The sequence below is a fragment of the Pogona vitticeps genome, chromosome 7 (genome assembly GCF_051106095.1).
Source record: "Pogona vitticeps strain Pit_001003342236 chromosome 7, PviZW2.1, whole genome shotgun sequence".
NCBI classification, from domain to species: Eukaryota; Metazoa; Chordata; class Lepidosauria; order Squamata; family Agamidae; genus Pogona; species Pogona vitticeps.
Window position 1 is genome coordinate 27,138,994 of NC_135789.1, and position 13,601 is coordinate 27,152,594.

The 13,601-nt window shown below is 46.1% G+C and overlaps 1 protein-coding gene across 2 annotated transcripts in view; it reads right to left on the reverse strand.

Moving 5' to 3' along the window:
• LOC110089245 (SPNS lysolipid transporter 3, sphingosine-1-phosphate (putative)) overlaps positions 1–13,601 on the reverse strand; it is a 40,186-nt gene that overhangs the window by 7,569 nt on the left and 19,016 nt on the right. Inside the window, exons 1-6 of one of the 2 annotated variants that reach the window (XM_020812146.3) lie at positions 8,654–9,851; positions 7,153–7,218; positions 5,297–5,433; positions 4,279–4,430; positions 3,558–3,624; positions 1,555–1,703 (exon numbers count right to left, since the gene is read on the reverse strand). In XM_020812146.3, the coding sequence (XP_020667805.3) occupies positions 1,555–1,703; positions 3,558–3,624; positions 4,279–4,430; positions 5,297–5,433; positions 7,153–7,218; positions 8,654–8,840 (758 nt within the window). In that variant the 5' untranslated portion in view covers positions 8,841–9,851. Of the gene's footprint in view, positions 1–1,554; positions 1,704–3,557; positions 3,625–4,278; positions 4,431–5,296; positions 5,558–7,152; positions 7,219–8,653; positions 9,852–13,601 lie in introns of those variants that run through there. The other variant, XM_020812148.3, reaches the window with a different exon arrangement.

A 13,601-nucleotide genomic window follows, 5' to 3' on the forward strand; every position in this document is an offset into this window, starting at 1 on the left:
AGCTTGGAAAAATTACTGTTTTTGGACAACAATCCCCATCTTCCCTTTGTATGTGTTCTGTGCCAACAAGCTGGAACGGACGGACAAAGACCCTGACAGGGTTTTTAAAGTAAGTGAGATATTTAAGGATTGGTTTTACCGGTTCCACTCCCCCCAGTGAGTTCCCACGGCCAAGTGACAATTCGAACCCTGATCTCCAGAGCCTTCGACTCTTGCTGCACCATACAGGGAATCCACTTCCCCTTACTAAGCATGAAAAGAGACACCTCTGCAGAGCTTGTTGGGGGGGGAGGAATTCCTTTTTGGGGGTTCCGAGGATCTCCACACAACATGAATGAGACAGACTGATTTTCAGAGCTTGGAAAAAAAAAATTCTTTTCGGTGATGACAACTTCCAGAATCCCACCAACCAGCAACTCTTGAAAACAATACCATCATAAAAACAAGGTCCTCCCAGCCTCTTGTGGCTACAGGTATTTAAAGTAGCCTTCTCCAGCGTGGTGCCCTATTAATATGTCAGACTGTAACTCTTGTAAGACTACAGCCACCGATACTGGGTAAAAAATTAAGGATTTATACGTGCTGCTGTCTGAAGTATCTAAAAGGCACCAGATCGGGATTTTATTTTTTTATTTTAAATGAGGATGAAAGAATTCTGGAGGTCAGCAGCACCCTCTAGTGCATGCAGAATTAAAACTGCTCCACTACAAGGACACACACAGTTATAGACAGCAATCCAGGAGTAAGTTGCAACTAGAGTAGGCCTGTGGAATCAATGGATCAATACAGAGTAGTTGACTCACCAAATCTTCATTGACTTAATGGGTTTGCTCTAGTTGTGATCGACTGCTGGGGCAATATTTCATAAACAAGAATCCCGTTGATTAAATGCATGGGTGTTAGAGGCTCCATTCACAGATATGCACTGAAGCATATGGGTACACCAAGGGAAAAGAGGAAGAGAGTCTCCAAAAACTAACGTTTTGAGGCTCACCACACTTTCCATAAGACCTAGAAACTAGAGTTGTGCACCAGTTTCCAGGGAAATCCCAAATTGAAAACTGGGCTCAAATTCCTGATTCGTGGTCCAGGTTGAAGGCGAAGACTAAATTTTAAATTTGGCTCCAGGATGACACACAGGGAATTTACAAATCAAGCTCTTGTGGAACACAATTTGAACCTGGTGCACAAACCATCTTAATTTTTTTTAAAAAAGCAAATGTTAAAGGTGTTTGGTAGACAAACCCATGAACATGCATGGCTGAAATTTGGTTCACTCCCCTATTTAGGGGTAGGCATGTCTCCAACGTACATGTAGATCAGTGCAAAAAAAGGGGAAAAAGAAGACATAAGCATTTCAGTTTTCCAAAGCAAGTCAAGGCACTGACTTGGCAAATTTAAAAATCGATTCAGATCTAGGGCATGAAGCCATTTGGACGCTCTGGATTGAATCAGAACACATTCCAAAGCCCTACATTGGCTCCCAAACTAAATCAGGGGACCCATGCGCAGCCCTACTAGAAACCTGATATGGGAGTAGACGGGCTACCTTACTTTTTACAAAGGGAGGAGACGTCCTGGAGCCAGGTGGAGGTCTGGTTGTTTTCCTTGGTGGCCGACGGCTTCTTGGTAGCATGGTCAGCTGATTCCGGAACCAAGAGAATGAGGAGAACCAAGCCCACAATCCCCATACAGGGAGTAACCTATGGAGGGAGAGATGATGGGATGACATGACAAGATCAAGGATGATTCCAAGGGGCTCTGAAGGGGTGCCGTTAAAACTTGAAACGGGTAGCCAGAAGACAGATCTCCGTGTGTTGGAAGGTGTCTGGTGGATTCAAAGTTGAGATACAAGGTTTTTCAACACCCAGAACTTGGAAACTTTACAAAACGTTCTGGACCTTTTTGGTCCAACAAAAAAAAAAAGGGAGGGGCGTATTTCCTAGTTCTGCTATCTCCCCTTTGCATAACATGGACTAATGTTGTGTAGTCCTCAAAGACCTTCCCCATTGTCTTCCCACTTGAAAGACAAATGATGGCTGTCACAAATCCTCCAGGAAATGTCGTCTCTTTTAAAGGCAGCAGGTCAGAGGGTTCTGTGTATCTTTGCAAACATAATTCTTTTAAAGCACAATCCAAACTTTGAAGGAGCTGTCCTGGGTCCTGAAACTAAGCACCCACCCCCTTCTTTCACTTTGGCTGCAATCAACGATGCTAAGGGTCCCTTTTCAGCTCTGCAGTTCTAAGATGATGATAATGGTGAGTAAATGCCTCCCTCCCACCCAGTTTTCAATGACATTGCTGAAAGGAAGGAAGTTTGGGGTAAACCAAGAGTGGATTTTTTTTTATTTTTTTTTTTGGCACAGAAGAATGGTGAGTTTCACTCCGTTACAGGGCTCAGAAACAACTCCTAAGCATAGATTCTTTAACAGGAACAGCACGTCTTCTGCACCAGGCCCTGCCGTAAGAAACAACCTAAAGACAGGTCAAACTCAATCTTCTTGAACGATTACTCCTAGCTGCAGTTGAAAAAAATAACATTCCCAGCTTCTGATCTGGCAGAGATGGGGAAATTTATTTTTAGGGACCCTCTCCCACCAAATACCCCAGAATCCGGAAGGAGAGCTCCCAAAATTCACCCATCAGCATTCACGGTGGCCCAACTCACTGGTGTTTTATTTTGGGGGGGGGAGTTTTCCCATCTCCGGATCCTGTAAACCAGACAGAGGCATACTTCTATGGCTTCTCTTTCTTGCCGGTGAGCCCGCCTCTTTTAAGACACCCTTTTTCATAATCATATGCGAGGGGGCAGACAGAGGGCGAGAGAGAGGTAGACAGAGACAGAGAGAACTGGCCTTTGGCATGGATGGTGCAGAATTGTAAACACATTCTGAACAACCCTCCTCTTCTGTTAATGGAATTCTTCATCCTCCTCCCATCACAGCTTTCTGAGTCTCCTAACTCACTCTCCACGAAAGGTGGTGTATTCTGGCACCACACTACAAGATATGATGGCTTTCCCCCCCACCCACCCCACCTCTATTTTTTTTTCATTTAAGCTGTCTTTTTTCCTCCCGAGATTATTTGGATGAAATGCCAGTGGCCATGAAATGACAGAGAGAAAGCTATCCTTTTCAATCAGAGCCAAGCACCTGCTAAGACTCTGGGGCTAGACCTCCCTCTTAAATGCCTTCTTCCTCTGTCTCTGCCCCATTTTCAACCTCAGAGGACGCTTGCCTTCTGTTCCCTCCCCAAAATGAACACAGGACAGTCTGCAGGAAAAAGCATTGCAATGCACAGCAGTGCCCCACAGAGGCTTCTGTGGATATGACTGTATAGTTGAAAACTGGATGGGTGCGTGAGCTGCTTGCTTTTGGAGTGTGTCTGATGCTGGGGCCATACTGAGATGGCAGAATGAATTGACTGATTGATTGATCTTTTTCAGGGGTGTGTGCTGGGGTCACGCCAGAGCTGCACTGAAACAGCAAAAATCCCCACTCTTTAGTTAAATCATGCCAAGAAACAAGCTTCCTTCAAAAGACCAGTAAGACACTCACTCGGAAACCCCAGCTCCAGTGGCCAGTCGCCTGGGTCATTCCAGATGACAAGATGTAACCAAGGCCACTGCAAGAGAAGAAAAGGACCGGTCAACCGATGCCCAATCACCCTGCAATCCCATACGGCACAGTCAGCACCGATGGCACGCCAAGACCCAGCAGAGTCCATTATTTCTCAAAAGAAGATGTATATGGCTCACTGACGGAGCACCCACTTTCAGATGACCAGAGGTTCAATCCCCACCAAATTCCCAATTTTATAATCTAAAGCAGCGGTTCCCAACCTTGGGTGCCCAGATGTTCCTGGACTACAATTCCCAGAAATCCTGGCCAGCCCAACTGGCAGTGAAAACCTCTGGGAGTTGTAGTCCAAAATCTGGGGACCCAAGGTTGGGAACCACTAATCGAAAAGATCAGGTGATAGGTGATGGCAAAACATTTTCACAGTGTAGTCTGGTCTCATCTGGTTGAAGTTGGCTTCCTACATCCTCTCTTGTTGGCTTTAAGTAGGTATATTCCAACTTGTTTAAAAAGGCACTCGTTCTATATATATGAAATAGCAAACTCAAGAGTGGATCCCTACTCCAAAGTCAGGAAAAGTTACTTTTTCGGATTACAGCTATGTTGGCTGGCGGATTCTGGGATTTGTAGTCTAAAAACAACCCCCTTCAGCCTGATGCCCAGACCATTCTCTCCACCACCAACCAGCACACAAACCTACCTTCCAACTGGGATGAAGATATAGAAAAGGGAAAGCATCCATGTCCGGTGGTCTTTCTCAAAGAGGTCAGCAATGATGGTGGGAGCTAAGGTGGAATAGCTGGCGGTGCCAGCACCCACAAGGCCCCGTGAAACAAAGAACAGCCAGGCCATCTGGAGGGGAGAAGATGCATGAGAAGAACTTGATAAAGACACTTTGATGTGTCTTCCTTTCTTTTTCTGCTTAGGAGGACTTAAGGACCTTCATCCAAAAACATGGGCGGCTGTTGGGGAACTCTTGTTCTTTGGTGGCTCAACATCTTCCTTATAAGGTATCGATACTTTCGAGTCCCCTTTCCCCACTTTTAATTGAATCTTATCTATCATATCTTTTTCACTTTAACATTTTTAATTCCAGGAATGCTACATTTTATGTCTTTAAAAATCTTCGTAAGCCACCTCGAGCACTTTCTTTTAGCGGAAAGGTAAGGTACAAATGGAATGAATGAATGAATGAATGAATGAATGATTTAACATGGAGGATCAGTGACAGGTGCCACTCTACCCCTTGAGTGCCCCTGGGCTCTTTGTTCCACCCCACTCTCACCTAAAAACCACATTGTTGTCATTTAGTCATATCTGACTCTTTGTGTCCCCATGAACTAGAGCACGCCAGGCCTCCCTGTCCTCCACTGCCTCCCGGAGTTGGGTCAGATTCATAACCACATAAATAGATATAATTTGGCCTGTATTCACAAATTTATTTGAGAACAGTGCACATCCTCTCTCTCTCTCTCTCTCTCTCTCTCTCTCTGTGTGTGTGTGTGTGTGTAAAATATTTCCAGCAGATAATTCAAAGATCCTAATCAAACTACCAATCCCAGCATTCCTTACCAGGGAGTCGTGGCGGTTTGAAAGGTACCAAACTATTACTAAGCAGCACAGATACAGGATAAAGACTGGTCTCTGGATGAAGCCTCTGTTCCTACAGGCAGGTAAGGACGTAAATAAAAAACTTCAAATAAACAACAGACTCCTACCGACTGAGTGATGAACGAGCTACCGAGGGTAACACCTGACCAGAGCAATATTCCAGCGGCGAGGATGATTTTCCGTCTGTATCGGTCGCCAAGGTATCCAAAGAGAGGTGCCGAGAACAAGAAGCAAAGAATGAAAACTGGCATGGGAAGAGAGGAGAGGGAAGATTGATGATGGCGAAGGAGCGCTGGCAACGAAGATTTCACCAGGGTTGCCGTTATCACTTGCATTTATCAGAATTCCACTCTTGTCTTTTCTCTGGGCTGCACAAGACAAGAGGAATGGCTGCCGTCACACACACACCCTCTCCCCCTACCTTCCTCCTCACAGCAAGCCTGTGATGGAGACGAGACTGAAAGCAACTGGCCCGAGACCACCCACCCCTGGAGCTCGAATTTACGACAGAGGCGGAATTTAAACCTGGGTTTTTAACACTGAGTGTGAGAAAATTCAGATGTTGGTGGAGTCTCTCTGGGCTGGAGCAAATAACTCCAGGGAAGCCATTTGTTATGCTTGACTCTACAATTAAATGGCAAAGGAAACCATGGCTTGCATCCCATAGATAATCCCAGCAACATCTTTTTGCTTGCTTGCTTGCTTGAACATCATTTCAGAATCAGAGCTTTTTCACCACTTGAGGGAGCACTCCTTCTACCTTTGGTCCCTCGTCTTGGCTGCCGCCACCTCCTGTGGCAGGAAGTCCAGTAGTTTAACTACGTGCTACATTAGTAAGACTTTCTCAGCTGTAGCACTCCATCGGGGACATGCTCTTTCCTTCCCTATGATCGTCAACATTACCTTTATTTTAAAGATCAAGTAAAAACCTGGGTATTTATCTACCACAGAGCAACACGAGAGATCATGGTTTAGTTTTTACTCTTCTGGAAGGCTGGGGCACAGTTGCTTGTTCTTTGTTTGACTGGTTAAAACTGTTTTTAATGTGTTTTCCAAGACCAAGATCCTGCTGCTCATTTACACAAGTGCAACACGAATGGAGTAAGCTTAGCCAACGCATCGCTGCAAGTTACAAAGTCAGTAGAACCGTGATATATTGCGTGCTGAGTCCCACACAACAGGTTGCTTGCAGCTTGTGGCGACTCACCTCCAACAGCTATGCTGTTCACACTGCGCTTACAGGCAAAACACAAAGTATTTTAAATTGCTTTAAAACTGCTTGCTTTAGATTCTTTGAAGGTGACTGATGGCGCCCTGCCCTACAATCTGTCCATACAGGTTAGTCAGAACTAACTAACCAGCTAAATAAGTAAATGTATTTCTGGCCCAATTAAAATGTGGGGCATCGCCTGTCAACAATAGTAAACATGTGCCATCAAATCAATTCTGACTTATGGCAACCCTTTTCATGTGGAGAACACCCTATAATGAAATAGATGGATAAACACCAGGCAAATATGCATACTGGTTTTAAAGCATGCCAGGACAGCTCTAACCTAGATTTCATTAACAATTCAAGGCACAGAAATTGCTGTGGTTTTGGTTAATGAGGTCAACAAGGAAAGTAAATTAGAGAAGACTCAAAACAGAGTCTTGGTAAATGCAGGACTGTGCCAGAATTTCACAGAAATGCAGGGGGGGAAGCAGTACAGGATGTGGTCTGCAGTGCAAGATTAATCTGCCTGAGAAATGACAGCTTCTAATGATAAAAAATAGTTATCTGATTTGGGACGTAGCTACTTGTTGGGGCGTCTTTCCCTAAGAATATCAGCCTGTGTCACCTGATCCTCTCAGACCATGTTCTGTCCACATCCAAGACAGGTGAGGAAGGCATCAGCTAGGAACTAGGGTTTTTTCCATCATCAGCTGGTCCCCTGAAATGCATAGAGGAGAATGTTTTCACCTGTGTGCAACAAGCCCGCACTGCTGTCGCCAAGTCCAAAATATTTCTGTATGTCGAGAAGCACTCCTAGAACAAAGGAAGACCTCATCACAACCACCAAGAGACACAACTGCAAGTTCATTTACTAATTCTTCCACTTTTATTATCCCACTCTTCCTCCAGCCCTGCAAAAAAAAAATTTGATATCTTACAGGGTAACGGATTCTGCAAGAACAGAAATTCAGTCCCTCCACCGTTCTCGGCTTGCAAATCTATTTATACACGCAGGTACAAAGTGGGAGAGGTGTCAGCAAAGTGGCAGTAGATATTTTAAGCCTTGGTGCATCTGGACAACGGGCAAGGAAAGCAGCAGGTGGAGCTAACAATAGGCACAGCTGGAAGCCACGGTAGGCGAGGCCAGATTTTACGGTAGGTGGAGCCATGCCCAAGGATTTCTGGTTTTATTTTTACCCCTCTTCCTAATCTCACTAGTAACACTTCAACTTACGAGGTTATCACACAGCAAAATCTCGAATTAATTAGTTTCAAGGTGCCTGTTTACCTCCCCGCTCCCCATATTTCCTCCCCACTCCTCCAAGATATTGAACGGATTACCAAGGGGAACTCATGATAAGACCCTCGGTTCTGTTTCGTTTCAACCTGGCAGAGGTGCCATCCTGACGGGTCGGAGACATGCAAGAGCAACCCTGGAATTCCGGCAGGGGGCATTATCTTGTACAACCCAATGGGACGCCCGCTCCCGCCACCCCTTTGACCCCTTTGAAGAGAGTTTGTAGGTGGTAGGCCATAAAAGCTGACACTGCAATCCATCCAGACCACTGCTTAGAAGAACCCCCCTGGTTGGATGATCACTTTCCGAATTCCTCTGGGATCCCAGCAGCTGCAAACCAAAAAAAAAAACCTAACACAGGCATGCACAAACATGAGTGGAGAGAAACTGTGCTAAAAGACATTGCTTCCAAAAGGACAGCGTGGACGGGAATCCCAGTGAACACTGGACGCCTGTGTGGGACAAACTGGGAGAAAAGCGGGAGGCCAACTACACATCCCACATAATAATTAGAACAAGAACTTGGTAAGTTAGAGAGACGTGGAAAGGACCTGCTTAGGACTCACAGAGAAGTCTCAAATATTTACGGCAGCGCTGTTTCAAAATACATGCTAAGTTTAAACTTGAGTAGAAGTCACCTCCCTCCAATCTTTAGCCTTCTAGATCAGTGGTTCCCAACTGTGGGTCCCCAGATGTTTTAGGACTACGACTCTCAAGAAATCCCGGCCAGCACAGCGAGTAGCAAAGACTTCTGGGGGGTTCAGTCCAAGAACATCTGGGTGACCCAAAATTGGGAGCCACTGTTTTAGAGGTTTTCGACTTCAATCCCACCCTTTCTTTCAGCTGCCATCACGCTGGACGGGTCTGTTCTAAAGAAGCCAACTTTTCCCCAACCCTTAAAGTCACCTGAGGCTTCTTTCACTTGACAAGGGGGAGGCGGGGGAAACTTACCTGCCACGAGAAACCAGTCCATATAATTCACCAGGTTGAGATAGCACAGCACAGTCACGGTGAGGTAAGATCTTTTGGTTGGAGATCGGCCTGGACCCTCAGGCTGTGTATTAAAATCCAGAGTCCCATAGGCATTTGGGGAGAGAGGGGAGAGAGGAGGCAAGGTTGGGACTGTGATTTCAGGCATTTTAGCCCCGGGGAAATTAGTGGCATGTAAAGCCACATTCACTGTCCACCCATTGGCTTCGAGCGGCGATCCTGAGCCCCACTGTTACACAAAGAGGAACCCTGCTAGTGCTCAGTCACTTCCTGCAAAAAAAAAAAAAAAGCCACCCGCAAACTGAGCAGCGAAATCCTGCAGCTTCCCTTCCTAAGTTGCAGACCCGTTGGCTGACAAAAATGTGTCATTTGTCGCGCAAGGCAGTTTGCTTTTGCAAGCAAAGGAAGTGTGTGCATCAAGTCAGTGCATCAGGCTACCTACACATTGGTGGGGGGGAGAGAAGGAGGTATCTCCCAGTCCTTCCTCTGGCATCTTCTAGTGGTCCCCTCTGCGAAAATTCAGCATTGTGTAGTACACACAAGTTGTCATGCATCCTCAAACTATATGTTACGAGTGACCCGTTGCTGTGGTATCAAGTCATCTCCAATTTAGGGCAACCCCATGAATGAGCTATCTCCAGAATATGCTGTCCTCAATGGCTCTGCTCAGCATTTGCAAGCTCAAGCCTGTGGCTTCCTTGAAGGAGCTTGTCCATCTCATATGATGGTCTTCCTCTTCTCCTGCTGCCTTCCGCTTTTCCCAGCACGATGGGTTTTTTTCCATAGAACCCTGCCTTCTCCCAATGTGCCTCAGCTTCAACATTTTTGCCTCCAGAGAGAGTTCAGGATTGATTTCATCTACAACTCCCTTTGTTCCATCTTTCTGGCAGTCCAGAGAGTCTCTGCAAAAGCTCTCATGCAGGACCGCCTTTCAAACGAACCCATTTTCTTCCTGCCAGCTTTCACAGCCACAGATGGTGATCGGGAACACAAGAAGAAGGAGGATCTTGGTCTTGGTCTGCATAGAAGAGGAATTCCTTAAATGGTGAATGATGTTTGACTGTCACCCCAGGGGTTTCCTCATACCTTGCCCATGAGCTCCCTTTGCTTTGTCATTGGTTGCTGGGAGGTAAACATGGCCTTCATTTGCAAGTCTGACGGCCCAATCACAAAGGCGGCCAGAAATATCTCTTTAGACCATAATGGGATTTCAGCAACTTATAAGAGGTTATTCATACGGAGTCATTTGCCTCTAACATGCTGCCATCAGGTGTCCTTAAGGATTAATACTGTCCTTTGGGGCATCCCTGGGTAAGCAAGAAGGCAGCATTTTGTCCTTTACGACAGGCTGCAGAAGATCCTGGTTTTGGCCCTGAAATATTACTGAACAGCTCGTCCTGTTTGCTGCCAGCTGCCTGATCAGGCTCTGCCTTTACCACTTTGGCAAACTGCAGTTGAAAGAGATCATACACCATAGCGCTTTCCACAGCACCCTCAGTTCAATTCAGACCCCAGGTTAGCCTCTTGATTTGGGCTGTGCTGATGCGAGTCCTGCCCGATTTGATTTGTGTCCCAGATCTGTGAACTCTGATTGATATGCCCTCCCCACTGGCTAGTCACTCGGAAAACCAAAAACCGCTGTCATGCTTTTCTCCCGGCCTTGATGGATACAACATTTGGCAACAGGGCAGATCTCAAAGAAAGGGCCGCACGCATCCAATTTCAGACAGCTAGTACCAGTGACTTGCATACTGAGCAACTTTAAACTTTGCTCCTAACCAGCCCTGAGCCTGAAATGAAATTCTGGCAGCAGATTGAGTCTGATGGTGCCGTTGAGAAAAAGCTCAGCTCGGCCCGTCTTCCCTCCCAAGCACTTGTTCACATAATCTCTCCCTGCTGTGTGGTTTTTCCCACCTTTTAGACCTTTGAACCCTGGAGTCAGTCCAAATACACTTCATCCGGGAGACTGGAGCTGTCCAAATCTGCTTTGATGAGCATCCCATGAAAACAAAAATCCGAGCAGTCTGATCTGGTTCAGGATTCTGGACCTGTCCTAAGAGAACACTAGCGTTTGCAGCTTAGAGAAAGCTAGCATTTCTGTAGGGAAGGAACTGAGTGAGCTCCTAATGTCCTAGCTTTCTGTGTGCAAGGAAATCTATTTTGCAACTGGACCATTTTCTTTTTTGGCGGGGTGCAAAGCTCCCAGAATCCTCCAGAGAACACGGCCAGTGACTCAGCTGGGAGTCAAAATGGAACTTGTCTAGCCTCTAGTTTATTTATTTCCTAGTTTATTTTACACAGGGAAATTCTAGGAGGGCTGTGCCACGTGCTATTTCTGGATGGTCGAATCAGCCTTCAGTATTAAGTACATAGAACGAGGAAGTGCCAACTCCTTCCTGCCTCCTTCCTCAGATAGGCTCTTGTGTCTGTATAGATGAATGTAAATTAGCTGGAAAATATTTTTAAGACATAAGAGATAGCCATCACCAACTGATAATGTCTGCAGATTAAACTACTGTTAATAGCACAGTTACAGAGGCTGGTTTGGGGGAAGTTGACAACCCTCCAGAGAAAGAACTCATGACGAGATTAGGAACTCTTCTGAATTAAGTGTCCGGAGTGCGGTTAGCTACTGTCATGGCAAAAGGTAACTGAGTTTCAGGTTTCAAGAGGTGGCTTGCTTTTGTATAATCCAGCCCTGTCGTGTCCACAAGGAACCACTCAAACATGAGGTACGACTAGGGGAGTTTTGCTCCCCTGGCGTTGCCACTGGCCCGGCTGCTGTGATGTCACAGTAGGTTTGGGCAGCCAGACATAGAATAGCCGGTTTTGTTCCCAAATTCATGCACTCCTTTTCTGAAACTGTGCTCAAACAAGATTATCCTGAGTCTTATTAGGAGGGACCATTCCTTTAAACTCAGAAGATAGTTAGCTATCCTCTTGTGAATCTTTCTGATCCCCCACAGCCTGCAAAACACCTTGAATTGTTTTGCGACTCGTCGTCTGAAGTTAAACACTGGGTCCGTCTGCATTCTGTTATATTTCGGGGCCGGCTAGAGCCAATCCTTAGCAGACAGAAGAGTCTCTCCTCCCTACAAAGCAACCCTCTCTGGTGTAGTCAGACACACACCTTTCTAGTCATTTGATCACACCCCAACACAAACCTGGCACCTTAAGAGGCATTTGATTTAGACTCTCGATAAACCTGGCCCCTGTGCGGGGCCAGAACGCGCAGAGGGGGCTCCCGCGCTGGCTGAGCGGAGCCGAATGGTGCAGGTGAGGGACGCCTGCTTACGCAAGCGAGGGGAGAAGGCAAGACGGCCCGAGAACTGCACACGTTAAGCAAACTTCCTGAAGCCAAACCACCGAGAGGTTGGCCAAGGGAGAGGAACCGGGCAGCTTCTTCACAAACACAGAAGACCCAAAGAGGAAGTCAGAGAAGAACCACCAGGAAGCCACCCTGGTCTTTCTCACAGCGGCCGAGTCTCCCAGATAAAGTGATCTTTGGCTAGTAAGATCAGGGAGATGCGGCCAAGGCACCGGCAAGCAGCAAAGCCACTTCCTCCTCTTGAGATCCTCACCCACTGCGGCCGTTGGCCCTAGGATGGGCTACACGCGTCATTGATGTGTTTCTCTGGGAATTCCAAGTCCACAAAGCAACGTTTGGAAACCCTGGCCCTCAAGATTCAGTGTGATTTGCCATTCTAGGGAGGAGAGGAACTCAGGGTGGAGGCATCCAAGGGCTAAAGGGAATGTGGGAGGGCGGGTTTGCACACGCATGCGTGCACACTTGCCAAATCCAGGGGTTATCACCTGAGGGCTCAAGGAATTGCAAAGTCTCCTCCAGGTTCTCCAGGCAGGGAGAGATGTGTGGGTAATCTCTAAAATAGACTACTACAATGCTCTCTACATAGGGCTGCCCTTGAAGTCAGTATGAACATTTCAGCAAGCCCAAAACTCAGGCGAGCGATGGTGGAGAAGGAAAAAACTTGACTTTTCTGTGCTATGACTTTAAAGCCTGGGCACTTGAACTTTTCCAGGTAGTGCCTTTGCAAAGCTAGCTTTGGGTCTTTGTTGGAGATTATATTCCTCATTGTAAGGAAATGGCTCTTTATATTGTGTAGTGATGCTCTCGCTATTCATCCAACTGTTCAAAACTCCAAAAAATATCTATCAGCATGCGCCATACTTTCATTCTGGCTCTTTAGCCTCATGTCTTGGACTGCTTCTTTATCCCGATGACCATAAACTCAGTTTCCTTAAAATTTTAGTCCACGGGCGTTTCTTATCCCACTAACTTTACTGAGTAATCTTTTTCGACCCTCTAAATTGCTAGCTGGTAATACTACACCATTTGCACATCAGATGGTGCTGATAACCTTTCGCCCGACGATGTTACTGCCATTTGAATCGGCAAGGGTTTTACTAAAAATATTCTAGGAGTATAAATTGGAAGGCAATGGCCAAAGCGTACATCTTTGACACAGTCTTCTTCGTATCTTGATGTCCTTGGTTAGCTAGTCTTCCACACTGTCTTTCTTGAACCAAGACTTTCGCTTGTTGACAAATCCATTCCCTTGCTGGGTTGGACTTAGTCAAAAGTTTTCATCTCATCATACCAAGTATATGTATCTGTGTGCATGCCATGCAACTCATCTCCAAGTACATTTAGGCAGAACCTTTCCTTCTCTGAAATCAGACTGCAATTTTCCTACCCATCTTTACATTTCTTGTCGCTTCTGCTATCTGAGAAAACCACAAGCAGATGACTCAAGCTTTGGCATTTTCCTTTTTAAGTAATGAAATAAAGATCAATCGAAAGCCAACCCAATGTCCAGAACAATGCCTCTTCTTCAGATTTGATTGAAGAAAATCACTGAAGTCTCTTCTATTGGCTTCGATACTTCTG